This window comes from Leopardus geoffroyi, chromosome A2 (assembly GCF_018350155.1).
Source record: "Leopardus geoffroyi isolate Oge1 chromosome A2, O.geoffroyi_Oge1_pat1.0, whole genome shotgun sequence".
NCBI classification, from domain to species: Eukaryota; Metazoa; Chordata; class Mammalia; order Carnivora; family Felidae; genus Leopardus; species Leopardus geoffroyi.
In genome coordinates this window covers 92,131,082-92,155,804 of record NC_059331.1, presented here as the reverse complement: position 1 = coordinate 92,155,804, position 24,723 = coordinate 92,131,082, and the positions used below count along the sequence as shown (strand labels likewise).

General features: G+C 40.2%; 1 protein-coding gene and 1 long non-coding RNA gene across 36 annotated transcripts in view; one reads left to right on the top strand and one right to left on the bottom strand.

Annotated features, from left to right (window-relative positions):
• ADAM22 (ADAM metallopeptidase domain 22) overlaps positions 1 to 23,518 on the bottom strand; it is a 241,527-nt gene extending 218,009 nt beyond the window's left edge. For 29 of the 35 annotated variants that reach the window (XR_006716267.1, XR_006716269.1, XR_006716270.1 and 26 more), the window contains exons 1-2: positions 23,307 to 23,518; positions 22,683 to 22,843 (exon numbers count right to left, since the gene is read on the bottom strand). Coding sequence is in view for 31 of the 35 variants with exons in the window: in XM_045494713.1 (XP_045350669.1) it covers positions 22,683 to 22,843; positions 23,307 to 23,391 (246 nt within the window). In the remaining 4 variants the exon portion in view is untranslated. The remainder of the gene's footprint in view (positions 1 to 22,682; positions 22,844 to 23,306) is intronic. The other 6 variants (XM_045494715.1, XM_045494729.1, XM_045494737.1 and 3 more) reach the window with 1 other exon arrangement.
• LOC123606410 lies at positions 22,754 to 24,723 on the top strand. The gene is made up of 2 exons (XR_006716272.1): positions 22,754 to 22,860; positions 24,196 to 24,723. It is a non-coding gene; the product is annotated as an uncharacterized LOC123606410 (long non-coding RNA).

Below are 24,723 nucleotides of genomic sequence, written 5' to 3'. Positions count from 1 at the left end.
AAGCCTATTAAATATTTGCAACCTTCTCTGCTTCCTCATTATTCAAAGATAGGATGATGAAAAGAGAAATCAAGAATCTCTAGTTCTAGTGAAAACACGCTGCAGAGAACAGGAGCTATAAAAAGGCATGATTAATAGCTTGAGCATAACTAAAATACCCAACTGCACAAGGGCCAGAAGGTGCAGGGACAAGTATAGCTGTTTTTCTCATCAAGTGGGATATAAGAACTGAAACTGACCCCCCCGCCCTATGGAGACAGGATGGTCTGCAAACACTCTCCACACAGACACGCACACACCCAGCTACTACCACCAGCAACAATATCTGCACTTAGAGTTCTTTTCCTCCTCAACACTTTCTGCAATGAGCATATGATACTAAAATGAAAGCATACGGACTTCTTCTAACCTAATTATTTCTTGAGAAAGAGAAATAACACAATTAACTTTGAAAGCACAGATTTTGGAAATATGTTTGTTGAAAACTGTTGGAAATTCAGAAACACATGGTTGATTGATTAAGTGTTAAAATATTTATTAAATATGGAAATCCACTGCAAAAAAAAAATGGAAAGTTCTTCCATTAAGCTGAAGACTATGTCTAACGCTGGGTTGAGTCATCTCAACAAGAAGCTCAGCGAAGGTACTTATGATTACAGCTTATTTATAATGGGATCCAAAACAACAGAATGATAAAGAGTGAAGAGCCAGAACATAAAAGGAAAAACAGAGAACTGAGAATGACTAAAAGTTTTTTTTTTCCAAAAGGCATTGTATTTTTATTATTTTTATTTTTTTAATTTAAATCCAAGTTAGTTAACATATAATGTAATAATTATTTCAGGAATAGAATTTAGTGATTCATCACTTACATATAACATCCAGTGCTCGTCCCAACAAGTGCCCTTCTTAATGATCCTCACCCCTTGCGCCCTTTTCCCCACCCAACATCCAGCCAGCAACTCTCAGTTTGTTCTCTGTGTTTAAGAGTTTCTTATGGTTTGTTTCCCTCTCTGTTTTTGTATTATTTTTGCTTCTCCTCCCTTGTATGCATTTGTTTGGCATTTTAAATTCCACATATAAGAATGACTAAAAGTTTTATTAAAAGCCACTGCAAGGGGTGCCTGGGTGGCTCAGTCAAGAGCCTATGACTCTTGATTTTGGCTGAGGTCACGATCTCACGGTTCATGGTTTTGAGCCCTGCATTGGGCTCTGTGCTAGGGTGCAGAGCCTGCTTGGGATTCTCTTTCTTCCTCCCTCCCCCTGTCCCTGACCAGCATGCGTGTGCTCTCTCTCAAAATAAATAAACGAACTTTAAAAAAAAAGCCACTGCTAAAAGGGTGAATTTCGTATGCTAAAAGGGTGATTTTTATGATACATGAATTATATCCCAAGAAAGCTGTTATCAAAAACTATATTAAGGGGCGCCTGGGTGGCGCAGTCGGTTAAGCGTCCGACTTCAGCCAGGTCACGACCTCGCGGTCTGTGAGTTCAAGCCCCGCGTCGGGCTCTGGGCTGATGGCTCAGAGCCTGGAGCCTGTTTCCGATTCTGTGTCTCCCTCTCTCTCTGCCCCTCCCCCATTCATGCTCTGTCTCTCTCTGTCCCAAAAATAAATAAACGTTGAAAAAAAAAATTAAAAAAAAAAAAAAACTATATTAAAAGTTAGGATTGTTGTCATAAACAAATACAAAGTTTTCACAGAAGAAAAATGGACTTTGTTATAATAACTGCTACTTTCTATAAAATTTTGGAAACCATTTCTTCTTCAATGATCTGTTCCTTTAGATTTTTGCCTTCTGAAGCTCTTCAGATAAAACATGTTTTTATAAAAGAAAATAAAGCAAGCTATTAAAATAGAGCATCTTATCCTCTAATCCAGTTCAACATATAGATTCCAACACTCAGCCTAGTTTAGGAACCAAGAGCCAAACCTTTTATCCCACTGCCCATCAGCCTCTTCATGTCCTGCTTTCCTTCCCTTTCCTCACTTCCTGGCTAGGAACAGCCCTGTGGAGGATAGAGACTACTGAGGTCTGGTCTGATGCAGAGAGGTCTCCCATCCCAAAGTAATTAAGATGCATTGTTACTCATTCAATTTTAAGAAAACAAATCCCACCTGATATCTGAACTAAAACTATGTGAGGGGACAAACAAGAAACAAAATTATACAGCATAGAGCATACAGTCAATGATACTATAATTGCCTTGTATGGTGACAGATGGTAGCTACACTTGTGGTAAGCACAGCACAGTGTATCAACTTGTGAAATCATGGGGCGCCTGGGTGGCTCAAGTCAGTTGAGCATCAGAATCTGGATTTCAGGGGCGCCTGGGTGGCGCAGTCGGTTAAGCGGCCGACTTCAGCCAGGTCACGATCTCGCGGTCCGTGAGTTCGAGCCCCGCGTCAGGCTCTGGGCTGATGGCTCAGAGCCTGGAGCCTGTTTCCGATTCTGTGTCTCCCTCTCTCTCTGCCCCTCCCCCGTTCATGCTCTGTCTCTCTCTGTCCCAAAAAAAATAAAAAAACGTTGAAAAAAAAAAAAAAAGAATCTGGATTTCAGCTCAGGTCACGATCCCATGATTGTGGGATCCAGCCCTGCGACGGACTACACCCTGAGTGTGGAGCTTGCTTAAGAATCTCTCTCTCTCTACCCCTCTGCCTGACTCGCATGTTCTCTCTGTCTCTAAAATAAAATAAACAAACAAACAAACAAACAAACTTGTGAAAGTGCTATGTTGTACATACTTGGAACTAATGTAACATTGTGTGTCAACTATAACTCAATTAAAGAAAAGAAACATGATTAACTTGTTTTGTTAAATTCCTGGAAAGAATTCAACTACATCAAAGCTAGAACCCACAGTTAGCATGAGGGTCCAAACGTTCTACCCTCCTGGAATACTCGATAGGAATCAGCTCTCGTGAAACAATCCGAGTAACGCAGTGATTTGAGTACACAAGAAACTGGGCACCAATTTCACACCAAGAAATGATCATGATAGAAGCTTAAAAAAAAAAAAAGGTAACATTTATTGAGCTCTTACTATATACCAAATACTCAGCCACAAGCTTTATGTGTATTATCTCCTTTAATCCTCACAACAACATATGAGCTGGGTACTATTCTTGCTCCAGTCTTATTGGTGTAAAAAGTTACAGGCATGCCAAGTTCACACAGTGAGCTAGTGGCAAAGGTAGGCTTTGAGCACACGCAGCCTAATTCTAGAACCTCCAACCCTTAATCACTATCCTATAATGTTTCCAAAAAATTGTATCAGGGACTTATTTCACTACGAATTAAGACTTACTCTTTTCTTTTTTTTTTTTAATGTTTATTTATTTTTGAGACAGAGAGAGACAGAGCATGAACAGGGGAGGGTCAGAGAGAGGGAAACACGGAATCTGAAACAGGCTCCAGGCTCTGAGCTGTCAGCACAGAGCCCGACGCAGGGCTCGAACTCACGGACCGTGAGATCATGACCTGAGCCGAAGTCGGCCGCTTAACCGACTGAGCCACCCAGGCGCCCCGAATTAAGACTTATTCTTAAAAAAAAATTGTAGATTCTGCAGGAATCAAGTAATACACAAAGAATTATAAAGAAAAGAATTGATATGGATAATATCAAAAAAATTATTAATGTTAAAACAAAAGACACGATACAATGAGAATGGATGAGCCATAGTATTTTTTTTTCATTTTACTTATTTTAGAGAGAGAGAACAGAGGAGAGGGACAGAGGTGGTGAGGGGGGTGGGAGGGAAATATCATAAGCAGGATCCACACTCAGCATGGAGCCCCACGTAGGGCTCGATCCCATGACCCTGGTATCGTGACCTGAGCCAAAATCAAGACTTGGACACTCAACCAACTGAGCCACCCAGGTACCTCATGCCATTATAATTTATAAAAGTATTTGCAATAACCAATAAAAGAAAAGAATCCATAATATATTTTAAATGCCTATAAATTAATAAAAGACAAATATTATAGAAAAATGGCAAAAGTATATGAGTAGACCATTTAGAGGAAGAAATATGATCACCAAAAATGCTCAATCTCATTAGTCATCAGGGAAATGGGAAGTAAAATAATTACATACCATTCACATCCATAATGTTTTTATAAGTTTTTAAATCTTATGGTTCCAAATGATTATGAAGATGGAGACGTACAGAAATTCTCATGCACTGCCAAGGGACGTAAATTGGTATATCACTATGTGATGTGACATTATGTACAGAAGTTGAGAATGCACAAACCCGAAGAATCAACAATGGCTCTTCAAAATATATGTCCCACAGAAACTCATGCACATGTGTCTATCAATGGCAAATACTGCTTTAAGAGTGAAAACTTGAAAACAATCCATAAATACCACTAATATAAAAAGAAAGAAATGATGGTAAGTTTGTAACATAGAAAGCCAGACAACAATAAAAAAAGAATAAATTCAATTATTTTACCTGTACCAACTTAAGAAACTGAAAGCCAATGTTGATCAAGAAAGAAATAGGTATTAGGAAGAAGAACTGAATGTATATTTTACAACTGAAAAATATAGTACCAGAAGTAAAAAAAAAAAATCCTGGCTGGCCTTAAGCAGCCAGTAATGAAATAGCAGAATGAAGACAATAAAAATCATCCAATCTGAAGAAGAGAGAGAAAAACTTCTTTCTTTAAAGTGAGGAGAGCTTCAGATCATGGAATACAATTTCAAAACGTCTAACACATGGATAAATGGAGTCCACATGGAAAAGAGTAAGATAATGGAGGAGGAAGAGGAAATTGAAGAAATAATAGCAGAAAACCTATCAAATTTGGTAGAAGACACAAATTTATAGATTCAACATCTGAATAACCTGTCTTGTTTGTATGTTGTTGAGTTTTCAGTTTACTCTATATATTATGGATATTAATCTCTTATCAGATATATGATTTGCAAGTATTTTCTTACATTCTATGGGTTATCTTTTTACTTTGTTAATATAGTCGTGATACACACACACACAAAAAAAAGAAAAGAAAGTCAATGGTGAGAAGTATCAAAAGGATGTATATGAAACCAAATATGTACATGTAAAAAAACACACAAAATAGTAATATACACTGTTTATGGATAAATATTTATGTAGTTAAAGTATAAAAAGCCAAGAAGGATGCACATTAATTGCAAGATAATGATTTTCCCTGGGAAGGATGGGGAAATGGAAGGCAGGAGAGCATCAACTGAATCTATAATGTTTATTACTTACAAAAAAAAAAAAAAAAAAAACTAGGGCCACCTGGGTGGCTCAGTTGGTTAAGTTTCTGACTTGTGCTCAAGTCATGATCTCACAGTTCGTGGGTTAGAGCCCCATGTCTGTGCTGACAGCTCAGAGCCTGGAGCCTGCTTCAGATTCTGTGTCTTCCTCTCTCTCTGCCTCTCCTCTGCTCATGTTCTGTCTCTCTCTCAAAAATAAATAAACATTTAAATTTTTTTAAAAAAACTATTAAATTTGTGTTGATTCTGTATGGTGAGTACAAGTGCCTATCACATTACAAGGAGTTTTAAATTTAAAAAAGAAACAAAAGTTGTCCTAAATAAATTTTCACAAACACCTTCACACAGTCGATTTTGTAGACTCCACATAACAGCCAAGGGATGAATAGCACAAGCGCAGATATGTCTCTAATACTGTGGCCAGAAGAACTACAAGAAACAAAAATTAATGTTTCTGAAAGCTGCAGGGAGCTTCACATTGACTCAACCTTCTGAAACCTTTTTATTTTTATTATTGAGAGAATGAGACAGTGAGCGAGAGTATGTACAAGTTGGGGAGGAGCAGAGAGAGAGGGAGAGAGAGAATCCCAAGCAGGCTCTGCGCTGTCAGTGCACAGCTCAACTCGGGGCTCCATCTCATGAACTGTATGAGATCATGACCTGAGCTGAAATCAAGAGTGAGCCACCCAGGCACCCCAACCTCTTAAAACCTAAACCAGAGCTGCTCAAAGAAGACCTGCCTTGTAGGTATCAGGCTCACCACCAGGAATCCTATAGGTCAGATCATGACCCATTAGAGGGCTCTGAAATCACTGTAGTGCACCACAGCCAGCATTTTTTAGAAAATAACAAAGACAGAGTAGAATGCGGCCCCTGGGTGGCTCAGTCATTTGAGTGTCCCACTCTTGACTTTGGATCAGGTCATGATCACATGGTTTGTGGGATCAAGCCCCACGTTGGCTTCTGAGCTGATAGTGTAGAACCTTCTTGGGATTTTTTTCTCTCTCCCTCTCTCTCTCTATCCCTCCCATGTACATTCTCTCTCAAAATAAATGGATAAGCTTTATAAAAAAACAAAAGTAAAAAAAAAGAACAGAGTACAATGAAAAGTATACTACTGCATGTATTAAGGATAAGTATTTTTCAGGACACACTTGTTTCGGTATTTGGTGTGTTTGTGTTTTCACATGTTCACATAAAAACTTCTACACAAATGCTCATAGAATTATGCAGAATTCCCAAAAAGTAAAAACAACCCAAATCTCTATCAAGATGAATTAATAAGAGAATATTATTTAACAATACAAAGGAATGAAGTAACACCTCATGCTATAACATGGATAAACCTTGGAAAATACTATGCTGAGTAAAAGAAGCCACTCATAATCATACACAGTGTATTATTCCATTTATATGAAATGTCTAGAACAGACAAATCTACAGAGACAGAAAGTAGGTTGCCTAGGGGTGAGGATGGGGATAGGCAGTGTGGGAGAGTTTGGGGGATTGTATGGACTTTGTGAGGTGATGAAAACATTTTAAAGTTGACAGTGGGGGTCGTTGCATTACTGTTTGAATATACTAGTAAACTTTGAGTTGTAAACAATTGTTAAGCGGGTGAATTATAAGGTATGTAAATTATAATCCAATAAATCTCTTATTAAAATATATACATACAGGGGCACCTGGGTGGCTCAGTGGTTGAGCATCTGACTCTTGACTTCAGCTCGGGTCATGGTCTCACGGTTCATGGGATGGAGTCCCATGTCAGGCTTTGTACTGACAGAGTGGAGCCTGCTTGAGACTCTCTCTCTCTCTTCTCTCTCTCTGTCCCTCCCCCACTCATCCTTTCTCAAAAAATAAATTAATTAAAAAATACATATGTACACAATTAAAATATACATAATTTTGTTCCTGAGATTACACTGGGGCCACTCAAGTCATGAAAACTGTTAGAGTTCATTTCTATGGGCCAGCTACTTGATCCTAATATTTTGATGTGGGACCTCCCCACCACCATATGCCTCTATTTTCTTTTCTGGTCTTTAACCTACTTTTAGATCGTTCATTCACACTAAGCTATGAGTGCTTAAAAACAGCACAGAGTGCCATCCATCCCTCTCTGAGGTCTCTACTTATACTAAAGAAACTATTCTCTAGTGGTGTTTATTTTTTTTGAGGACACTTTTTAATGTTTATTTTTATTATTTATTTTGAGAGAGAGAATACAAGCAGGGGAAGGGCAGAGAGAGAGGGAGAAAGACAATTCCAAGCAGACTCCATGCTATCACCACAAACCCCGATGCAGGTTCAATCCTAAGAACTAAGGGATCATTACCTGAACTGAAACCAAGAGTTGGAAGATTAACCGACTAAGCCACCCAGGTGCCCTTGTAGTGGTGTTTATTCGGATTTAAGTCAGATGTGCAGAGCTTTTTGAGTCATGGAGATTTCATGGAGTAATAGTATTATATAGACATTATCTATATCTACCTCCTAAGAAACAAAGAAAGTAAATCTTTTATATTAACTTGTTAGGCCATAAAATGGTGCAGTAAACATTGGGGGTGAGGCAAAAATAAAGATAAAATAATAGACAAGGAAGTATCTGGATCTTAGTTAAAGGGAAACAAAAGACCAGGTGTTGTACTTAGTTCAAAAACCCAATTTAAAAAATCAAAATTATCAAAATTCCAAGAATAAATATCAAGGGAACTCCTTGGTTGAATTATGTCACATGAGTTTAGATCCATCAAAAACACTACATGGTCACTCTCCCAGAAGACATGCATCATTGTCTTAAAGAAAATGCAGCTCCAGGCACCAAACGGCAAACTCTGGTGAATAAAGTCACACACAAAGGTTAAACGGCTTGGATTTATTTTTGTTGGGGGAGATGAGGCTATAAACTGACATGAATGATTTTGTCACAGCGATTAAGGCTGCAGAGAGATGGCAGGCAGCCTCACGTGCCGGAATGTCAGTGTGCCAACCACTGTCCAAGTTCCTGCTGCCTTCTCTTTCCTTCCCATCACAGCCCTGCCTTTCCTCATAAACCTTGCTTCGAATGTGAAGCAACAGTGACAGCCATTTCAGTTCAGATGCTCACAGTGACGGGATCCTCACGAAGCTGGGCATGCCATCTACAGGGTGTCTCTGTAGGTGAGCAAGAATAGTTGTGGGAGGAAGAGGAACAAAGAGATCACAGATAAGGGAAAGTCCATGGCTCCTCTCAAGCTTATCCCAACAAAAGGTTTTAATAATCTCAGGGAAAGACCTACTCTAACCATTGGAAATAAATCAAAAGTACGTAAAATCGTAACATAAATGGTGACAGAACTCTTTCCTGCAACTTTGAGACAGAAAACTGAAACAAAGCCAAAATATTTGCTGAGCATCAACTATACGTCAAGCACAACAAGAAGCAGTGAACGAACAACAGTAAATTTGAATGACAAAGTCCCAGACCAACATTATTCAGTCTAGTTCATGGGGACACCTTCTATTAACATACAAGTTTTCAGTGCCCCAGTCCCCCACCCCACACACCAACATACACATAAGCAGGAATAATTTTATGACCAGCCTCTGAGGCAAGTTTTACTATACCTGCAAAAGTGCCTCATCATTTCTTAATACTGAGTCTGAATCCTGTGGCAATGCAGTGATGGATCATTCTAGAAGACTCTGAGAGGCACATGTTGAGCAACTATGGCGGGTGGACTGAGCACATAACTCAGAGTTTAAATCCAGGGAATGAAGAGCAATGAGAACAAACAGAAAAACGATTTTAGGAAAGCAATTAATCCAGCAGTACAAAGCAGAAGGGGCACTTCACTCCATGTCCAAAGAAAAGAAGGAATGAGAGACGACTGAAAGGAAACAAAAGAAACAAACAGAAAAAATAAAAGCCATACCCAACCCCCGCCCAAAAAAAGATTCAAAGAAAAGTAGTAAAACGGAAAGCTTGTTGAACTATAACACATTTTCCAAATCGCAAAATAATCAAGTCCAGCAATGTGCAGCAGGGATGGGTCCTAACACTGAATGTAAATAACCTTTCAGAGACTTGTTTTTTCTTTAGTTGCTAACAGAAAAAGAGGAACTTGACAGAAATAGAGTAGGGGAGAAATACAAAATAAACCAAGGGTCATGGGGAAAGTGAACAGAGGAAGACTAGGCTCACGGGAAAACAATAAATGGAAAGAGGCAACAGGAAAGTGCTCAAACTTGTACTGAGAGATGAAGAGAAAGAAATAACTGACCAGGGAAAACCTAACCTAATAACAGGGGTCTGGGGACATGGCATCAATGATTTCATCCAGCCAACATCTGCTTGTTGAGCACTATGTACACGGAACCACGTACAAGGCTGTGTGTCAACGCTGGGAAGAAATAAAAATGAAGATGAGGATGCACGCCTTCGCCCCTTGTTTTTTCTGTACAATGAAATTAATGTAAAATAATTTTTACCCCATCACCCTAAGAAAACTGCAAACTTCACGATTTCATCATCAGAACACATAGGAAATGTCCTAAATATCTCATTAATCAATGACTTCACACTGATTTCACATGAAACTGGTTAAGCTATAAATTAATAGTATTCTCCCTTCATTAATTCTGAGAACGTTGTCTATGCAAGATGATTAAGAACTGTAAGAACATCATGCTAAACTTACTTCAGAAATTAAATGAGACTTTTCAGTATCTCAGCACCAATAATATTTTTCTTCCTGGTTTACCCTAGAAAATCCTGAAAACCAACAAAAATTGCTATACCGTGGTTTGAAATATCTTATCTCAAGTCACCCTCCCAGGCAGAAATTGCTTCACCTTTGGTGACCACAATGAACACTACTTGAATTTTGCCCACCTTCTTATCAATATCTGTCCAAGATTTAAGGTACTTTTATGAGGAAATACATTTAAAAAAAAAAAAAACCCAATGTAACATTTATAGCTAAACTAGATGTACAAAGTCCTAAAGTGTGAACACAATTTTGCGGTTCTGAATCTAAATTTTCATCACCTTCAGTGATGCTTAAGTTTTTATCAAAATAAATAAAAATCTTCCTAAGAAATGATGGCTTAATTATTTTACATAACGGTATATTTGTAAATGCATCTGTAAAAACCAAATTCCCATTCTTCTTATTAAAAATTATCTAAATTTTTTTGAAAGTTTAGGTAATGAGGGGCGCCTGGGTGGCGCAGTCGGTTAAGCGTCCGACTTCAGCCAGGTCACGATCTCGCGGTCCGTGAGTTCGAGCCCCGCGTCGGGCTCTGGGCTGATGGCTCAGAGCCTGGAGCCTGTTTCCGATTCTGTGTCTCCCTCTCTCTCTGCCCCTCCCCCGTTCATGCTCTGTCTGTCTCTCTCTGTCCCAAAAATAAATAAACGTTGAAAAAAAAAAATTAAAAAAAAAAAAAAGAAAGTTTAGGTAATGAAACTTGAAAGCACGTGCAAGTACTCATAACTACTTCTAACTCCATATAATTCCAAACTCCCCACGAAAATAACCCACTATTTATAGAAAGAGAGACTGATACTGTCACCAGCAACATCCCACGATGGACCTCAAGACCTGACCTTTATTGCATAGATCCACCGACCTTTGTCCCACATTTTCCTTAAGTTCTTTTTTCCAGCTTATCTTTTAACAGGCAAAGGACCTCACAGCAACCCATGATGGAAACCGGAACGACTTTCTCAAGCAGTAACAACTGTCCTAAGAGTTCCAGCCTGCTCAGGCCACCCCGACCAGTTTGAGCTCAACCACCAACTCACATCTGTGCACATGGACCATGGAGCGACTGACAGGTACCTCTGCCTTGTTATAATGCTAAAATCTCTGCCCCAAAAGGAGCACAAACCTCATTAACATTACACACAATGCGTGTATAGGCTTGTTTCTCTAAGGCACATGCGTGACTTCACGCCTACCTCCACATCCAATGACAAAACGCCCCTTTCTGAATATTCTCCCTAACCCTAAATAAAAGGAACCCATTCACCCTTGCTCAGAGGGTCATGGCTTTGGAAGATATTCCCTGTGACCTCCTCACTTGCTGCAAGTCAAGTTTCCTTTGTGCAACAACTCTACCCGGTATAGTTCCTATCAATAACTTACCAAGGAGTGGACTACATTAGTTTGATTACAATACTAAAATTATCCACGTCAGTAAAATAAATGTTCCAAATAGCTACTGCAAAAGAACTCTTCAATCATTAACATACCTTTATTTAATGCATACCACATGGCATTCGAAATGAGCCTATTGCTCATTTTGTACAAACAAAGTGTGATTTTTCAGAGTATATAAAGCCATAAATCTTTAAGCCTCATCTCTTGACCCAGGAGAGGCAGAGTCCACGGTCTGAACTATGCATAATGGGGCAGAGTGAGCCCAGGAAAGCCCTCTCCCATCAGCCTTCAGACCTTTAAAAAAGATGGGACGCCTGGGTGGCTCAGTTGGTTGAGCGTCTGACTTCAGCTCAGGTCATGATCTCACAGCTCGTGAGTTCAAGCCCCACATTGGGCTCTGTGCTGGCAGCTCGGAGCCTGGAGCCTGCTTCTGCTTCTGTGTCTCCCTCTCTCTCTGCCCCTAACCCACTCGCATTCTGTCTCTCTCTCTAAAATAAACATTAAAAATAAAAAAATAAAAAATAAAAGACCAACAAAGAGTAAGATGGAGGAAGAAGAAGAAAGCAGGAAGAAGAAGGAATAAAGAAAGATAAGAATAGGAAGAAGAGGAAAGAAAAAAAGACAAGGAGAAGTGAGGAAGAAGAAGAAGGGAAATGGTTCTTCCCTCTGAAACAAAAACTTAAAACTCATGTGAGGATGAAAATGATCGCTGGTGCCATGAGAGACAGGTCAGGCTAAAAAACACTCCATTTCCTTAAAAACACAAGATCTAAATCAAGAGTGGAGCCAATCACTAAAACCTGAATGTGAAATTAAAAACTTAGATTGTGCCTCAGTCTGTTTCAGGTAGCTCTCTCTAGTTGGGACCCACCCGGCACAGCGCACCTAATATCTTCTCCCTGTAACTGCGTTGTGATTTCCCTGAGCTTTACCACCACACTTCTACCCACACCCTGCTCCTGCCCATGTTCTGATGACCCTAGACAGTTGTCTTCAGACAACTGCTCCCCCAGGCTACTTTAGATTAATACCACCATGTGTAACCTTGACAGCTCATTATGCCCACTGAGGATCCATAGCTGGGTTCCTGGCCAGACCCCTGACAGTGTATTCTGAAGTCATTAAAAATCCACTTGAGAATTCACAGAAATCTACAGAACTAGTTTTTGTCAAATGCCAGCTCTTTCTACAGCATCTTGCTGTAGTCCAAAGAATCCAAAGATGCTCTTTCTACAGCATCTAGTCCAAAGAATGAGAAACCACTTAAAGTTTGAGCTGTGACCAGTGGTGCCAAATCACATGTACCAGCCTGACTCCCAACCTTCTGACCTCACTAGTGGGGGAGTGGGGGGGTGGGGGGAGGGGAATGAAGGCAATTTCTCCCAACCAAGCCTATATAAGAAGTAAACTGGTGGGGCGCCTGGGTGGCGCAGTCGGTTAAGCGTCCGACTTCAGCCAGGTCACGATCTCGCGGTCCGTGAGTTCCAGCCCCGCGTCAGGCTCTGGGCTGATGGCTCGGAGCCTGGAGCCTGTTTCCGATTCTGTGTCTCCCTCTCTCTCTGCCCCTCCCCCGTTCATGCTCTGTCTCTCTCTGTCCCAAAAATAAATAAAAACGTTGAAAAAAAAAATTAAAAAAAAAAAAAAAAAAAAAAGAAGTAAACTGGAAAAAAAATAAAATAAGAAGAAAAGCAATTGACCGACTAGAGGTAAAGGCTAGAGACATGAGTTAGTGCCAAGTAGAATAAGGGGTCTAAGAAAACTGTCAACCAGGAGTTCTCCTGCCTCAGGTAGAAAACGTTAAAGCCACTTGCAAAATGTGAGCTCTTGAGGCCCATCTTCAGGAAAGCTTCACTGATTTCTCATTCTTCCAAAAATGGTTATCTAATGTTCTTTACTTGGGACAAAAAAAAAAAAAAAAAAAATGCAGCAAAAGGGCAACTACTGCTCAGTGCTAACTGAAATGCCCTGGTACAAAATCGATCTTTAAAAAGGAGAAAAATGTTGATCTACCCTTGCTGATACATGCATATGATTCTGAAAAACCTCTTCAACATAAACAAACAGATTGTGGGGGGTGGGGGCCAGGGGGTGGATTAAGTTATTTATTCCTTCTCTTCCCAGTTATAACTGCTGGTATTTCTTGGTCATGGTATGGCATTTTTTATTTTCAAAATCAAATTACATCTAATAGTCTGCTCTAGGGAAGACAAAACAGATTTTGATCTTAAAAGCAACTCAAATGATGAAATCAGAAATAAAGGACAACTAGAAGTCTAAAATCATTTTTATATATGAAGTATTTATATTCTAAAAATACAGCACACTGATAAGTAAAAAATAAAAACACAGCACACTGAACTCTATTTTAATTATGTGTAAAAGAGTTACAATTATCAAAGGGGGGTATAAATTCAATATTTAAAGACTAACATTTATTCATGTATTCATTATTTTATACCATACCAAGTTCCAAAGAGGACTTGAGGATGTTTACATGGACACTTACAAGATATTATAAGCAGATGAGAAACCTGGAGGGAAAGGAAACTTTATCACTTCAAGAAATATTTATTAAGTACCTACTCTGTGCCAGGCACTGGGCTAGGCAGTGGAGATGTGTGGTGAACAAACAGACAAGATCACTATTGTCATACACAATTCTCGTAGTTTATATTCCAGGGATGGCACACTGGAGGAACGACAATAAACAAGCCAATCATTAAAAAGAATGTCAAGTGCTGACAAGTGCTGGGAAGACAAGAGAGTAACATGATGTGATAGGGGGTGGGTGGACCACTTTAGGCAAGCAGACAGAGGAAACCTCTAAGATTACTTTCCCTAAGCCTGAATACAGATATGACGTTTCATATTGACAAATTATTACGAGTCAAGAGATATTTCAGATGACTCTTGAGCTGAAATGGGTGCTGATGAGCCAGGATGGAGCTGGAATGAAAACTCAGGCTATGACTCTGGCTTGGAGGAGGGCACAATTTGCCTCTAAACTTCTGGCGTCCCACCCAAGGAAGGAAACAATTACATGACAAATCTCTCCTCTTGGTCCTGATGAGGCACCATCCATAATGTTTTCCCCAGACTTCAATTAATACTGTAACTGGTTTCTCAGGAATAATTCTTACAATGTCCTTTAAAATATCCTTTTGAAAAGGTCTGATAAATTATTGAGGAGGTGAGTGATGCAAACAAGAAAACTGATCCCAATTCAGATACAAATTCTTGTGACTAACTTAAATCCACAAAGATTTAAGATGAAAAAAAAAATCTCTTAAATCTTAAGGATACACAGAGCTCCTTGACCCTGCATGCAAACTGGAATCCACTGGGGAGAATTTTTTTTTTTTTCATTACCCAGAATCCCGGTAGGTGAGGCCAGCACCCTATGGAGGAACAGAGGATAGTTCCCCATAAATAGTTTCTTCCCTCCCCCATAAAGAGTTTTTTCTGAGTTTCTGGCAGGTAAAACTCCAACAAGTACCGAGTACAGATATTCTATGCTGTTGTTTAGATGTAGATTCAAATATGCCTATGTGGCTAAAAGAATATCTGAGGTAGAAACAGAAATTATATCCACTTCTAGAAATGAAGACATGTAACAAGTGCTAAACACGACATCGATTCACACCTGAATGAAGTTAGCAAGGGAGGAGACGTGAGCAGGACCAAGAGTTTCTCAAAGAAATTAGGATGATTCCACCACAGAGATGAATGGGTAACTACATGTTAAATAAGTAGCCTATATTACAGAAGGATTATTTTATTTGGATCTCTAACATTTTCTTTGAGAATTCTTCTCCTAATACTACTGCTTCCTGGTTGTATGACCTTGGGCAGGTTAATTAGCTTCCTTAAGCCTCAGTAGCCTCATCTATAAAATGGATATAATATCTACCTCATAATGATAATACATGTAAATCACTCATCACAGTGCCTGGTACATGCTACATATTCAATAAATATTCATTCTTCTTTTTCATTTCTTTCCCTTAATATTTGCTTTCTAGGGCTTTTATTACCAAAATAAATGTGTATACTTATTGTTACATGAAAGCATGACTAGATGCTCACAGAAGCTATCATTTTGGTTATTAATGATTATGTATCGCTTTTCCCTGAAAGCTTTGATATTTGGAACTCTGGAGCTACTTGCTCTGTGAAGCTACAAAAGATATTCTGTATCTTTTCTTTTGGAGAAAGGTAAGGGTATCGATCCCTGTTTAGCATTTGTTTCTGTTTTATGAAACTTTGACCACAAAAGAATATACGTAATTTTGGTACTGACTGTTGAATATTAAAATCTTCAAATTACACAGAAAGATTATAACAATAAGTGTACACATGCAATCCCAAACTAGAACATGACCCTTGAAGAGGTGTTTTTCATCTTTTAAATGTTAAATATCTTTATACAGTCCATTCTCATTCTCAAATTAGTAGAAATGATGCATTCCTACTGTTTCTGCAAGCTGCAAAAAACATAAGGTTCCAACGGGACCAAATGTAAGAAAGCTTTGATCTCACTGCCATTGAACGACATCTAAAGAAATGTTGGTGGCCTCCTGCCATAAAGCCAGTTAAGCATAGTGGTTAAGCCCAGGCAGTGCAGTGGAGTTAAAGTACCTGGGTTCAATCCTTTCTCAGCTACCTACCGGCTTTGTGGTTTTACAGCTGATAAGTACTACCTGTCACATGATTCTTGTGGGACTGCAATGAGTTAATGTGCACCAAGTACTAAGAAAACTGTTGGGTACATAAAAACTAACCACATAAGTTACTGTACTTAAGTATGTTAGTGTACATTATAAGATATATGATAATACTACTATAAGCACTTCTCTCTTTTCCTGATTTGTTTCCTTCCTCCTTGTCACCACTCTCCTTACCATCCTTTCCTCTTCTGCTCACTCCCCTCCTTTTATTAACATCCTTTTTCCCTTTGGACCTTATCCATGAAATATAATGATAAGTGTGGCCTTATCTCAGCCCCACTGGAGCTACTGAGAGCTAGTGACCTTACAGACTACTGCTCTCAATGAACCATGACAAGAAAGCAGGCCTCCCTCCATGTATATACTTAGAAAGGGCTTTATCACTAAAAATGACAGAATACTTCACATTCTTTGAAAGTTGAGAAAGCAAATAAAACTAAGAACGATTTTTACCAAGCCATAAGCTCTTAGAGTCATTCACAGTTTTTCAGGTATAAATGTAAAGAAGTGAAGAGAGGGGCACCTGGATGGCTCCATCAGTTAAGCGTCCGACTTCAGCTCAAGTCATGATCTCACAGTTGGTGGGTTAGAGCCCCGCGTCTCGCTCTGTGCTGACAGCTCAGAGCCTGGAGCCTGCTTCAGATTCTGTGTCTCCCTCTCTCTGCCTCTCTCCCACTCGTACTCTGTCTCTCTCAAAAATAAATAAAACGTTAAAAAAATAGAAAATAAAGAGGTGATGAGAGATGGGTTCTTTTTGTATGCAGTGAGATCATTAGGCATAATTTCAAAGATGCCCCAAACACATATATACAAATTGGGATCTCACAGAGTAAAAACAAGACTTAAAGAAAACTCCCACAATTCTGAATACCATTTCTTTTAACAATTTAATTATAAGGGAAGGATGTTGGTAGGAGAATTAAAAAAAAAAATGTGGTAGGAAATGTCTCCTTCCTATTTATAGCAGAACAAACTTTTTACTGGTGGCAAAACTTTATCAATATTGAGCTACTTAGGTTTAACAAATGCCCATTAAGAAAAAAAAAAAAATGCTTGTGCTATCCTTGCAAAATACTCTCAAAGCTATAATTCCTAGGAGCCCTTTTTTTTTGCCAGAGAAGCAGTACCGCAGACAATTTACCGTGAAGCTGACTCAGTGCTCCCAAGTGAAACAGCACAATTTTAACTACAGCTCATCCATGCTTAGGCACATGTATAAATATACTCATAAAAATGGAGCACACTAGAGGCGCTTGGGTAGCTCAGTTGGTTGAGTGCCCGACTTCAGCTGAGGTCATGATCTCGCCACCGTTCCTGAGTTCAGGCCCCCCCACTGGGCTCTCTGCTGTCAGTGCAGAGACCACTTTGGATCCTCTGTCTCCCTCTCTCTCTCTGCGCCGCTTTCTCTCTCTCTCAAAAGTAAATAAGCCTTTTAAAAAAAAATGGGAGCACATGACTACTTACCATCTTGCTATACCATCTGGCATTACTGATTATCAAAAGTATGATAATTTACAGATCTGTGTTTTTGGTACCTGACTACTTGAGAAGCTACAACACTATCCAGGGAAAGAGACAGAGAAATGAGTAGCCCAACTATTCACTGAAAGCAAAGACTTATGATAAAAAGAAATTCTGCTATTTATAGAGAAATATCAATGGGTGAAAAATAAATAATTGAAAATATATGGGGTGAACACATTACAAAATAAACCACCAAATAACTTATCTTTGATGTTACAGTAAATCTGTCCTTCTTGGCTAGCCAAAAAAAAAAAAAAAAAAGGAACCATTAAGGTGCTTTTTTTTTTTTTTTAAGAAATTTTTTTTAATGTTTTTTATTTATTTTTGAAGGAAAGAGAGAGACAGAGCATGGGCTGGGGAGGAGCAGAGAGAGAGGGAGACACAGAATTCAAAGCAGGCTCCAGGCTCTGAGCTGTCAGCACAGATCCGACATGGGGCTCGAACTCACGGACCGTGAGATCATGACCTGAGCCGAAAAAGTACGCCTAACCGACTGAGCCACCCTGGTGCCCCTAAGGTGATTTTTCTTAAAAATAGCAATTAAATGATTATCAGTTATCAGTATCAAACCATCAATAAGGCTCAGGAGGCACTATCTTGCCCATATGGATGCCCATTTAAAAAAGTTTTATCTATTTATCTGCAAACACCCAATTCCTTCAGCACAAATCACTTCAAGGCAGAAGAAAGAAAGACTGAATAATCTGAATATTCTAGTTCCCTGTGCTATTTTACAGGACTGAAATTATCTCAGACTAGGTAGACAACCTTGAGGATACCAAGGTTACCCACAATCAAACATGGTTTCTTGGACTATCATTTCTAGACCTTGATGGCAAAATAACCTTTCATTATGGGTTGATCATCACACTTGGGATAAAAACAAAGTATGCATTCAAGTAACTAACTGGACAGGTAATAAAGAAATCTTTTACAACATGGGCTCATCAACAGAATTATTATTTCACACCAATCATATTGCCAGTATTTCCCCAAAACTGAAATAAAAATTTCTTTTAAAAATATCAGTATTCTGTGGCACTTGGGTGGCTCAGTCAGTTAGGCATCTGACTTTGGCTCGGGTCATGATCTCACAGTTCATGAATTCAAGCCCCTTCGGGCTCTGTGCTGATAGTTCGGTGCCTGGAGCCAGCTTCAGATTCTTTGACTCCCTCTCTCTCTGTCCCTCCCCTGCTCATGCTCTGTCTCTGTCTCTCGAAAAATAAATAAACATTAAAAAAGTAATAATTTGAGTATTCTTTTCCATTCAGTGGTTAAAAACTGAAACAAGGACACATTAAGAGTAAAATTAAGGTGTTTTATACCATCATAGTTCTTGTGAGCTTTCTGAAACATTAAGTGATACGTTACTGGTTTCCTTACTGTGGATCAATGACTTTATCTTACCAGGTGTGAAGTAATTCCTGAATTAGGTTAAATGACCTATAAGGTCTCTACCATCTCTAGGACTGTCAGATTCCACTTACTTATGTAAATTTTAGTAATGTGTAATTTACTTCTGGGAATGTGTTACATTCAGGTAATTAGGGCACCATTTTGCATTAAAGTGATGTCATAAAATTTCTAAATAGTACTCAAGCAGCCTGAGGGAGTAAATGTTATTTAACAAAAACTCATATAATGCTTACAATATACCCAGCATTGCTCTAAATGCCTTACAAACTCATTTATATGGTATTTTCAGTTTACTAACTAAATTCTTAGGAAGTTAACGAGTATGTGAATTAGCATTTACCAATAAATTAAAGTGAACAACCACCTGAACTTACCCTGTGAAATTAAAATTATTCATTTCTAACAATCAGGATTATCCCACAGTATCATGAGTCTGGTCAGTAAACTCTCCTTACTAAAGTCCTTCAATTGCCTTTGGGACAAAGTCCAAACTGCTCCACAAATCATGAAGGTACTACAGCATTTACTCTCTGCTTTCCTGTTTTGGCTCTTCTGTTCCCTAAATCCTAACTATTTGCACCTAACAAAAAAGTGTCCTAATTCCCAAATGTCCATGTACTTCTGCCCCTTTGGTTTGACATGCCCATCCCCTTCCTTTAATCTGGCCCATTTCAGCCTCAAAACACAGCTAAGACAGCACCTCCCCGTGAAAGCCCACCATGCCTGCTCACCTGGGTTAAACACTGTCTTCACTGCCTCCAAAGCTTTCTGTGATCACCTCCAGAAACTCACACAGAAGGGCAGAGTATAACTGCTTATCCATTCATGCACGTTCCCACTTGTCTATAAATTCCTTAAAGGTTTGAAGTGTGTCTCTTACCTCTAAATCCCCAGAGCCTTGTACAAAAATTGGTACACAGTATGAGCTCAAGTAAATAAGTGCCTTTTAAATACACAAACCAACAAATGAATATATAAGCTTTGCAGGCTGATAGGAAGGCATCCCAATTTTATTTCTGAAGAAGAAAGGAAATTACTAAAAAATATCTATGGGTAGCTAAGATGCCATAAATTTTATCTATTTAATTACCAAAGAAATAACAAGGGCCAAATACAATTAGCTTGAGTTTTTAGATCCAATGCCAGCTCTCAATGAATCTAAAAATGCAGGAACACTCCTGAGTTCCCTAACTGTAGAAAAATTTGGCATATGGCAACTAAGTCTTTACAACTGTAACTGCCAGGTTCAGATCTAGCAGTCAGCGATTTCTAACTGTAGTTTAAGGAGCACGGTAAAATGCAACAGCCCCCCAGGTGATCCAGACATCCAACCAGGTGTTCGGTATATACCTTACTACGTGCCAGGCACTGAGGTAACTACTTGTAATAATTACTTTGATGGTAAGACAGTAGACAGTATCTTCACTTCCAATCCTGACTTGAATAAACAATCTATTCATGCTGTTCAACCTAAATCATACCAGTTCATCCATACCTCACCAAAAGCCAGAGTCATTCTTCCTAACTGTGAGTTTTATTATTTTAAGAAGAAACTGCACAGGCCCAAGGTATCTTCTGCCCCAAGTAGAAAGGCCAATGAACCAAAAAACTGCCGAAGTGGTGCTCCATAAATAGGAGAAAAGAAGGAGGACTGGCCTGTTTTCCAAAAGTGGTGGTCTTTCACCAACATAGTGAAGGGCAGAGGGTACCTGAAGACATTACCAGCATATGGCAGAGATATGGGAGTTTCCAATTCTAAAATTTTCTTTTTCTATATTTCTACTTCTGTCTCCCTCCTCTCCGAGAAAGACTTTGTGATCTGTTTTAAAGCACTGGCTATATCAGCAAAAATGCAGGCTGAGAAACTACAGGATGAAAGACCCCTGTCTTCAATGAATAAATCGTAAGGAAAAAATGAAGGAAACAATAGGGGGTAAATTATGCATTAAAGAGACTCAAAAAAATAAACTAATTGCAGTCTATAGACATCATTTGGGTCCTGGATCAAACAAACTTAAATGTACACATATTATATTTACATATATTTATCTAATATACTTAAATATATTTTACATATTTATAATATTTATGTATTAGGTATAATAACAGGGTTACATTCTTTCTTGAAAGAATCCTTTTAGAAGTACAGAGTGAATTTTTTATGAATGAAATGATCTGATCTGCCTCAAATACAAGAAGGGGAAGAAAACAGGTAGAAGACAGATGAAACAAGACTGGCTATGAGTTGCTAATTGTTGAAGCATTATGTATTTATTCTAATATTCATTCATTATAACATTCTATTTTGCATATGTATGTGAAATTTTTCCTAAGCAATAGCTGTAAATGAGTGTGAGAATATTCCTCCACAGAAATAATTCTCATTTGTTGAAAAATAAGAGTGACCCCTGTTTCTTCAGTTTTACTATGAAAACAAGTCAAAATGAAAGAGAAGAGGTATTTATCAAACAATTCAAATAATGGAAATCTTCATTAAAGCTTGGCACACTGGACTTTCTACCACAGTACTCAAACTTTAATGGATATTAGTGTAGCCCTTTAAATTAATTTCTTGTATGAAAATTTGAACAGAGCTAAGCATTGGCATTTTTATGATTTATATGGCATTTTTCTGCTTCCACATATTTTACAGAAATAGGTCAAATATTATGACTATCACGGCTACAACATACATCTTGAAGTATTAATAAATGTATTTACACACGTGAAAATGTTCAGCTGCCTTTAGGTCAGCAAAACTTACAACGTTTTCAACCACACGAACAAGCTCTACCTTAATATGTACTTGCAGGTGAATAAACTGCTTGCCATGTTGATGTATATAAATACAAAAATTGCTTAGAGAGCCCTGAAATAATTACCTAAATTAGCAAGTAAGTTCAAAATAATTTTCAGGCATTATCTGTGGACATGTGATATTGATCTAAATATAGGTAAATGGAATAAACTTAGATTTTTTTAACATAGTTTATAAATGCCCAAAAAACAAAAGGACTCAAATTACGCCAAAGGACCATTGCCAGCGAAGAAATGGAGGAGGAGAGGCCTTTCCTGAAACGTGGAGGTGAATGGGTACATCTCTGGTGTCCATAAATCCAGTGAGCTGAGAACCCTGCAGGTTGGCTTATTTTTACAGTTTGAGTTAGTTAGGGATGTCTAGGCTTGCCTTTCCATTTTTTCTACGGTACCAACCTTGGTTTAAATCACGTATAAAGTCTTTTTGAGGATTAAAACAACCACAACAATAATGATGATGCAAACCCTGCCCACACATTACATCCTTTCTTGCCTATGCATGTTTTTTTGCCAGCCGGAGGTGAGAGGGTCTCCGCCCCTCCGCTCAGGATACCGCACTGCCAAAGACATCCCGCACAAACTCCTCTCTAGCAAAGCTCCGGCCTGTGGTGCTTTGAAGGGTTTGTCCCCCCCTCCCCTTCTTTTTCGCACTGGGAGCGCTATGCACGACTCGCACTAGGGCTGCGCTCCTTCCACCGAAGACACTGCATCTCCAGGGCGACGGAGAGCAAACATGGGGTCAGGGTGGGCCAGGCCGCGCCCGGGCCCACCCCCCTGGACCGCGCCTCTCACCTGCCCGCCGCCGGGGTGGCCCCGCACCCGCGTGTCGAGCGCGTCGTGTCCAGTTTCGTCTTCACCGCCCGAGCGGTAGAGGAGCCGGAGTGGCACGATGCTCTGGCGCTCCAGGAAGCGGTTTTCGTTCCTCCTCTCCAGCTCCGTCAACGAGGCGTCTCCTCCAGGCAGGACGAGGGTAAGGAGGGAACGGGGAGAAAAGGAGAAAATAATGACCCTGACCCACACGCGTGTCTCCTGCGGTCCGACGTCTTCTGTAGGAAAATCCCACCCCCCCCTCCCTCCAGGTCCCTATCTGGGAAGGACGCAGAGACACCAGCCGGAGAGCCTTGGACCAGCTCATCTGAGATCATCCAGGATCGGGGCCCAGAAGCACAGCACCCCTTTCCCATCCTCCGCATTCCGCTTTTTCAGATGAGGAAAAACATGCATTTGACCGAAGGCTTCTAATGCATCTGCGCGCCCCCACACATGTATTTTTGCTTCACTTCTCACCACCCTTCTAAATAAAAAAATCTCCCCGCGCACTCGGGAAACGGGCATGCCCGTTTCCAGTGCGCTTGAGGGCTGCAAAGACTCCTGGAAAATGGTACGTCCCTAAGCCACACAGGGTGGCGAACTTACCTGCCCGACCGCAGCGTGCCGGGGGGCAGGTCCCCAGGGCGCAGAGCAGCAAGAAGGGCACGGACGCAGCCGCCGCCGCCTGCATGGTGCTGCCGTCAGCCCGCCTCGTTCGAGACGCTCAGCTAGCTCCTCATGCCTCGGCAGCAGGGTCCGGCTCCCTCCGCCCGCGCCCCCCGGTTCTCCTCGGCCACCCCCTCCCAGCCCCGGACCGTGCTGCGGCGGCCGTGGCGCTGCAGCCTCCGCCGCGGCGCTGCCTCAGTGCTGCATTGTGCTCCGCGGGTGCTTCCGCTGGCGGGGGGAGCGAGCGAGTGCTGCATTGGGCGGTTGGCTGTAGCTAAGTGGATTCTAGCGCCTCCCACCTCATCCCATGGCAAAGGCTCTGGCGGGCGACGAGCGCTCGGTAGGGAGCGAGCGCCTGGTGCACTCGCCCCCCGCGCGCACGGGCAGGGGCGCGCGCAGGAGAGTCAGCTGGGAAATGTAGTTCTCCGCGTCCCGCTCCTCTCCACTGCGGTGCGGACGGTAGCGACTTTCGGGACCACGAGATCCTCCACAGCTGAAGACCGGAGGGAGGAAAAGGGCAGGAGAAAGAGAGGTCATCCCCGCAGGCCTCCTGGCACCGAAATATCCAACTGTGCCGCTGGATACAGTATTCCTCCACTCCGTACATCCTCAAAGAACCATAATAATGTTTTTCAAAGAGTTACTGGTTACATTATTAAGGGGGAATCACTCCCTCAAGAGAACATGCTAAGTTCATCATTCATCGAATACTGATTGAGGACCTACTGTATGGCCCGGTGGCTAAGAACGGGGATACAACCGTGAAAGACATGAGTGTAAGAGGCATGTGCTCTAAGATACAGTTGAGTAAATACTGTTTTTTTTACAGGACGGTGTGAAAGTGCCCGACAGTGCTTAGAGGAGCATCGTTAACTCAGCCAGGGGAGTCAAGAGAGAACATCAAGAAGCTCTACTGGAAGGGTGTCTTGAATATAGCCCAAGTCTCCAGGATATTTTGTTCTTTCTCTGATCTCTGCCTGTCTCAAACCTGTTTGTGAAAACCAGACTTGGGGAACTCTACTTTCTCAGGCTGCTAATTCCATTTTTCTCTAATTCCAAATGTTAGAAACTCTTTTGAGGATAAGACAGTAATACAATACATACAATTCAGTAATTAGTTATCACCGTAATTAACACTTGTATAGTGTGATACAGTTTTTCTGGGGTCACATATAATGTCGTTTGATCTTCGGGTCAGCAATTTAATAAGTGTTATTATTCCCATTTCAGAGAGGAGGAAATTAAGGCTTAGAGCTGCACCTTCTAAATACTGTAACCACTAGCTACATGTAACTATTTAAATTTAAATTAATTAAAAGTAAATAAAATTTAAAATTCTGTTCCTCAGTCACACTAA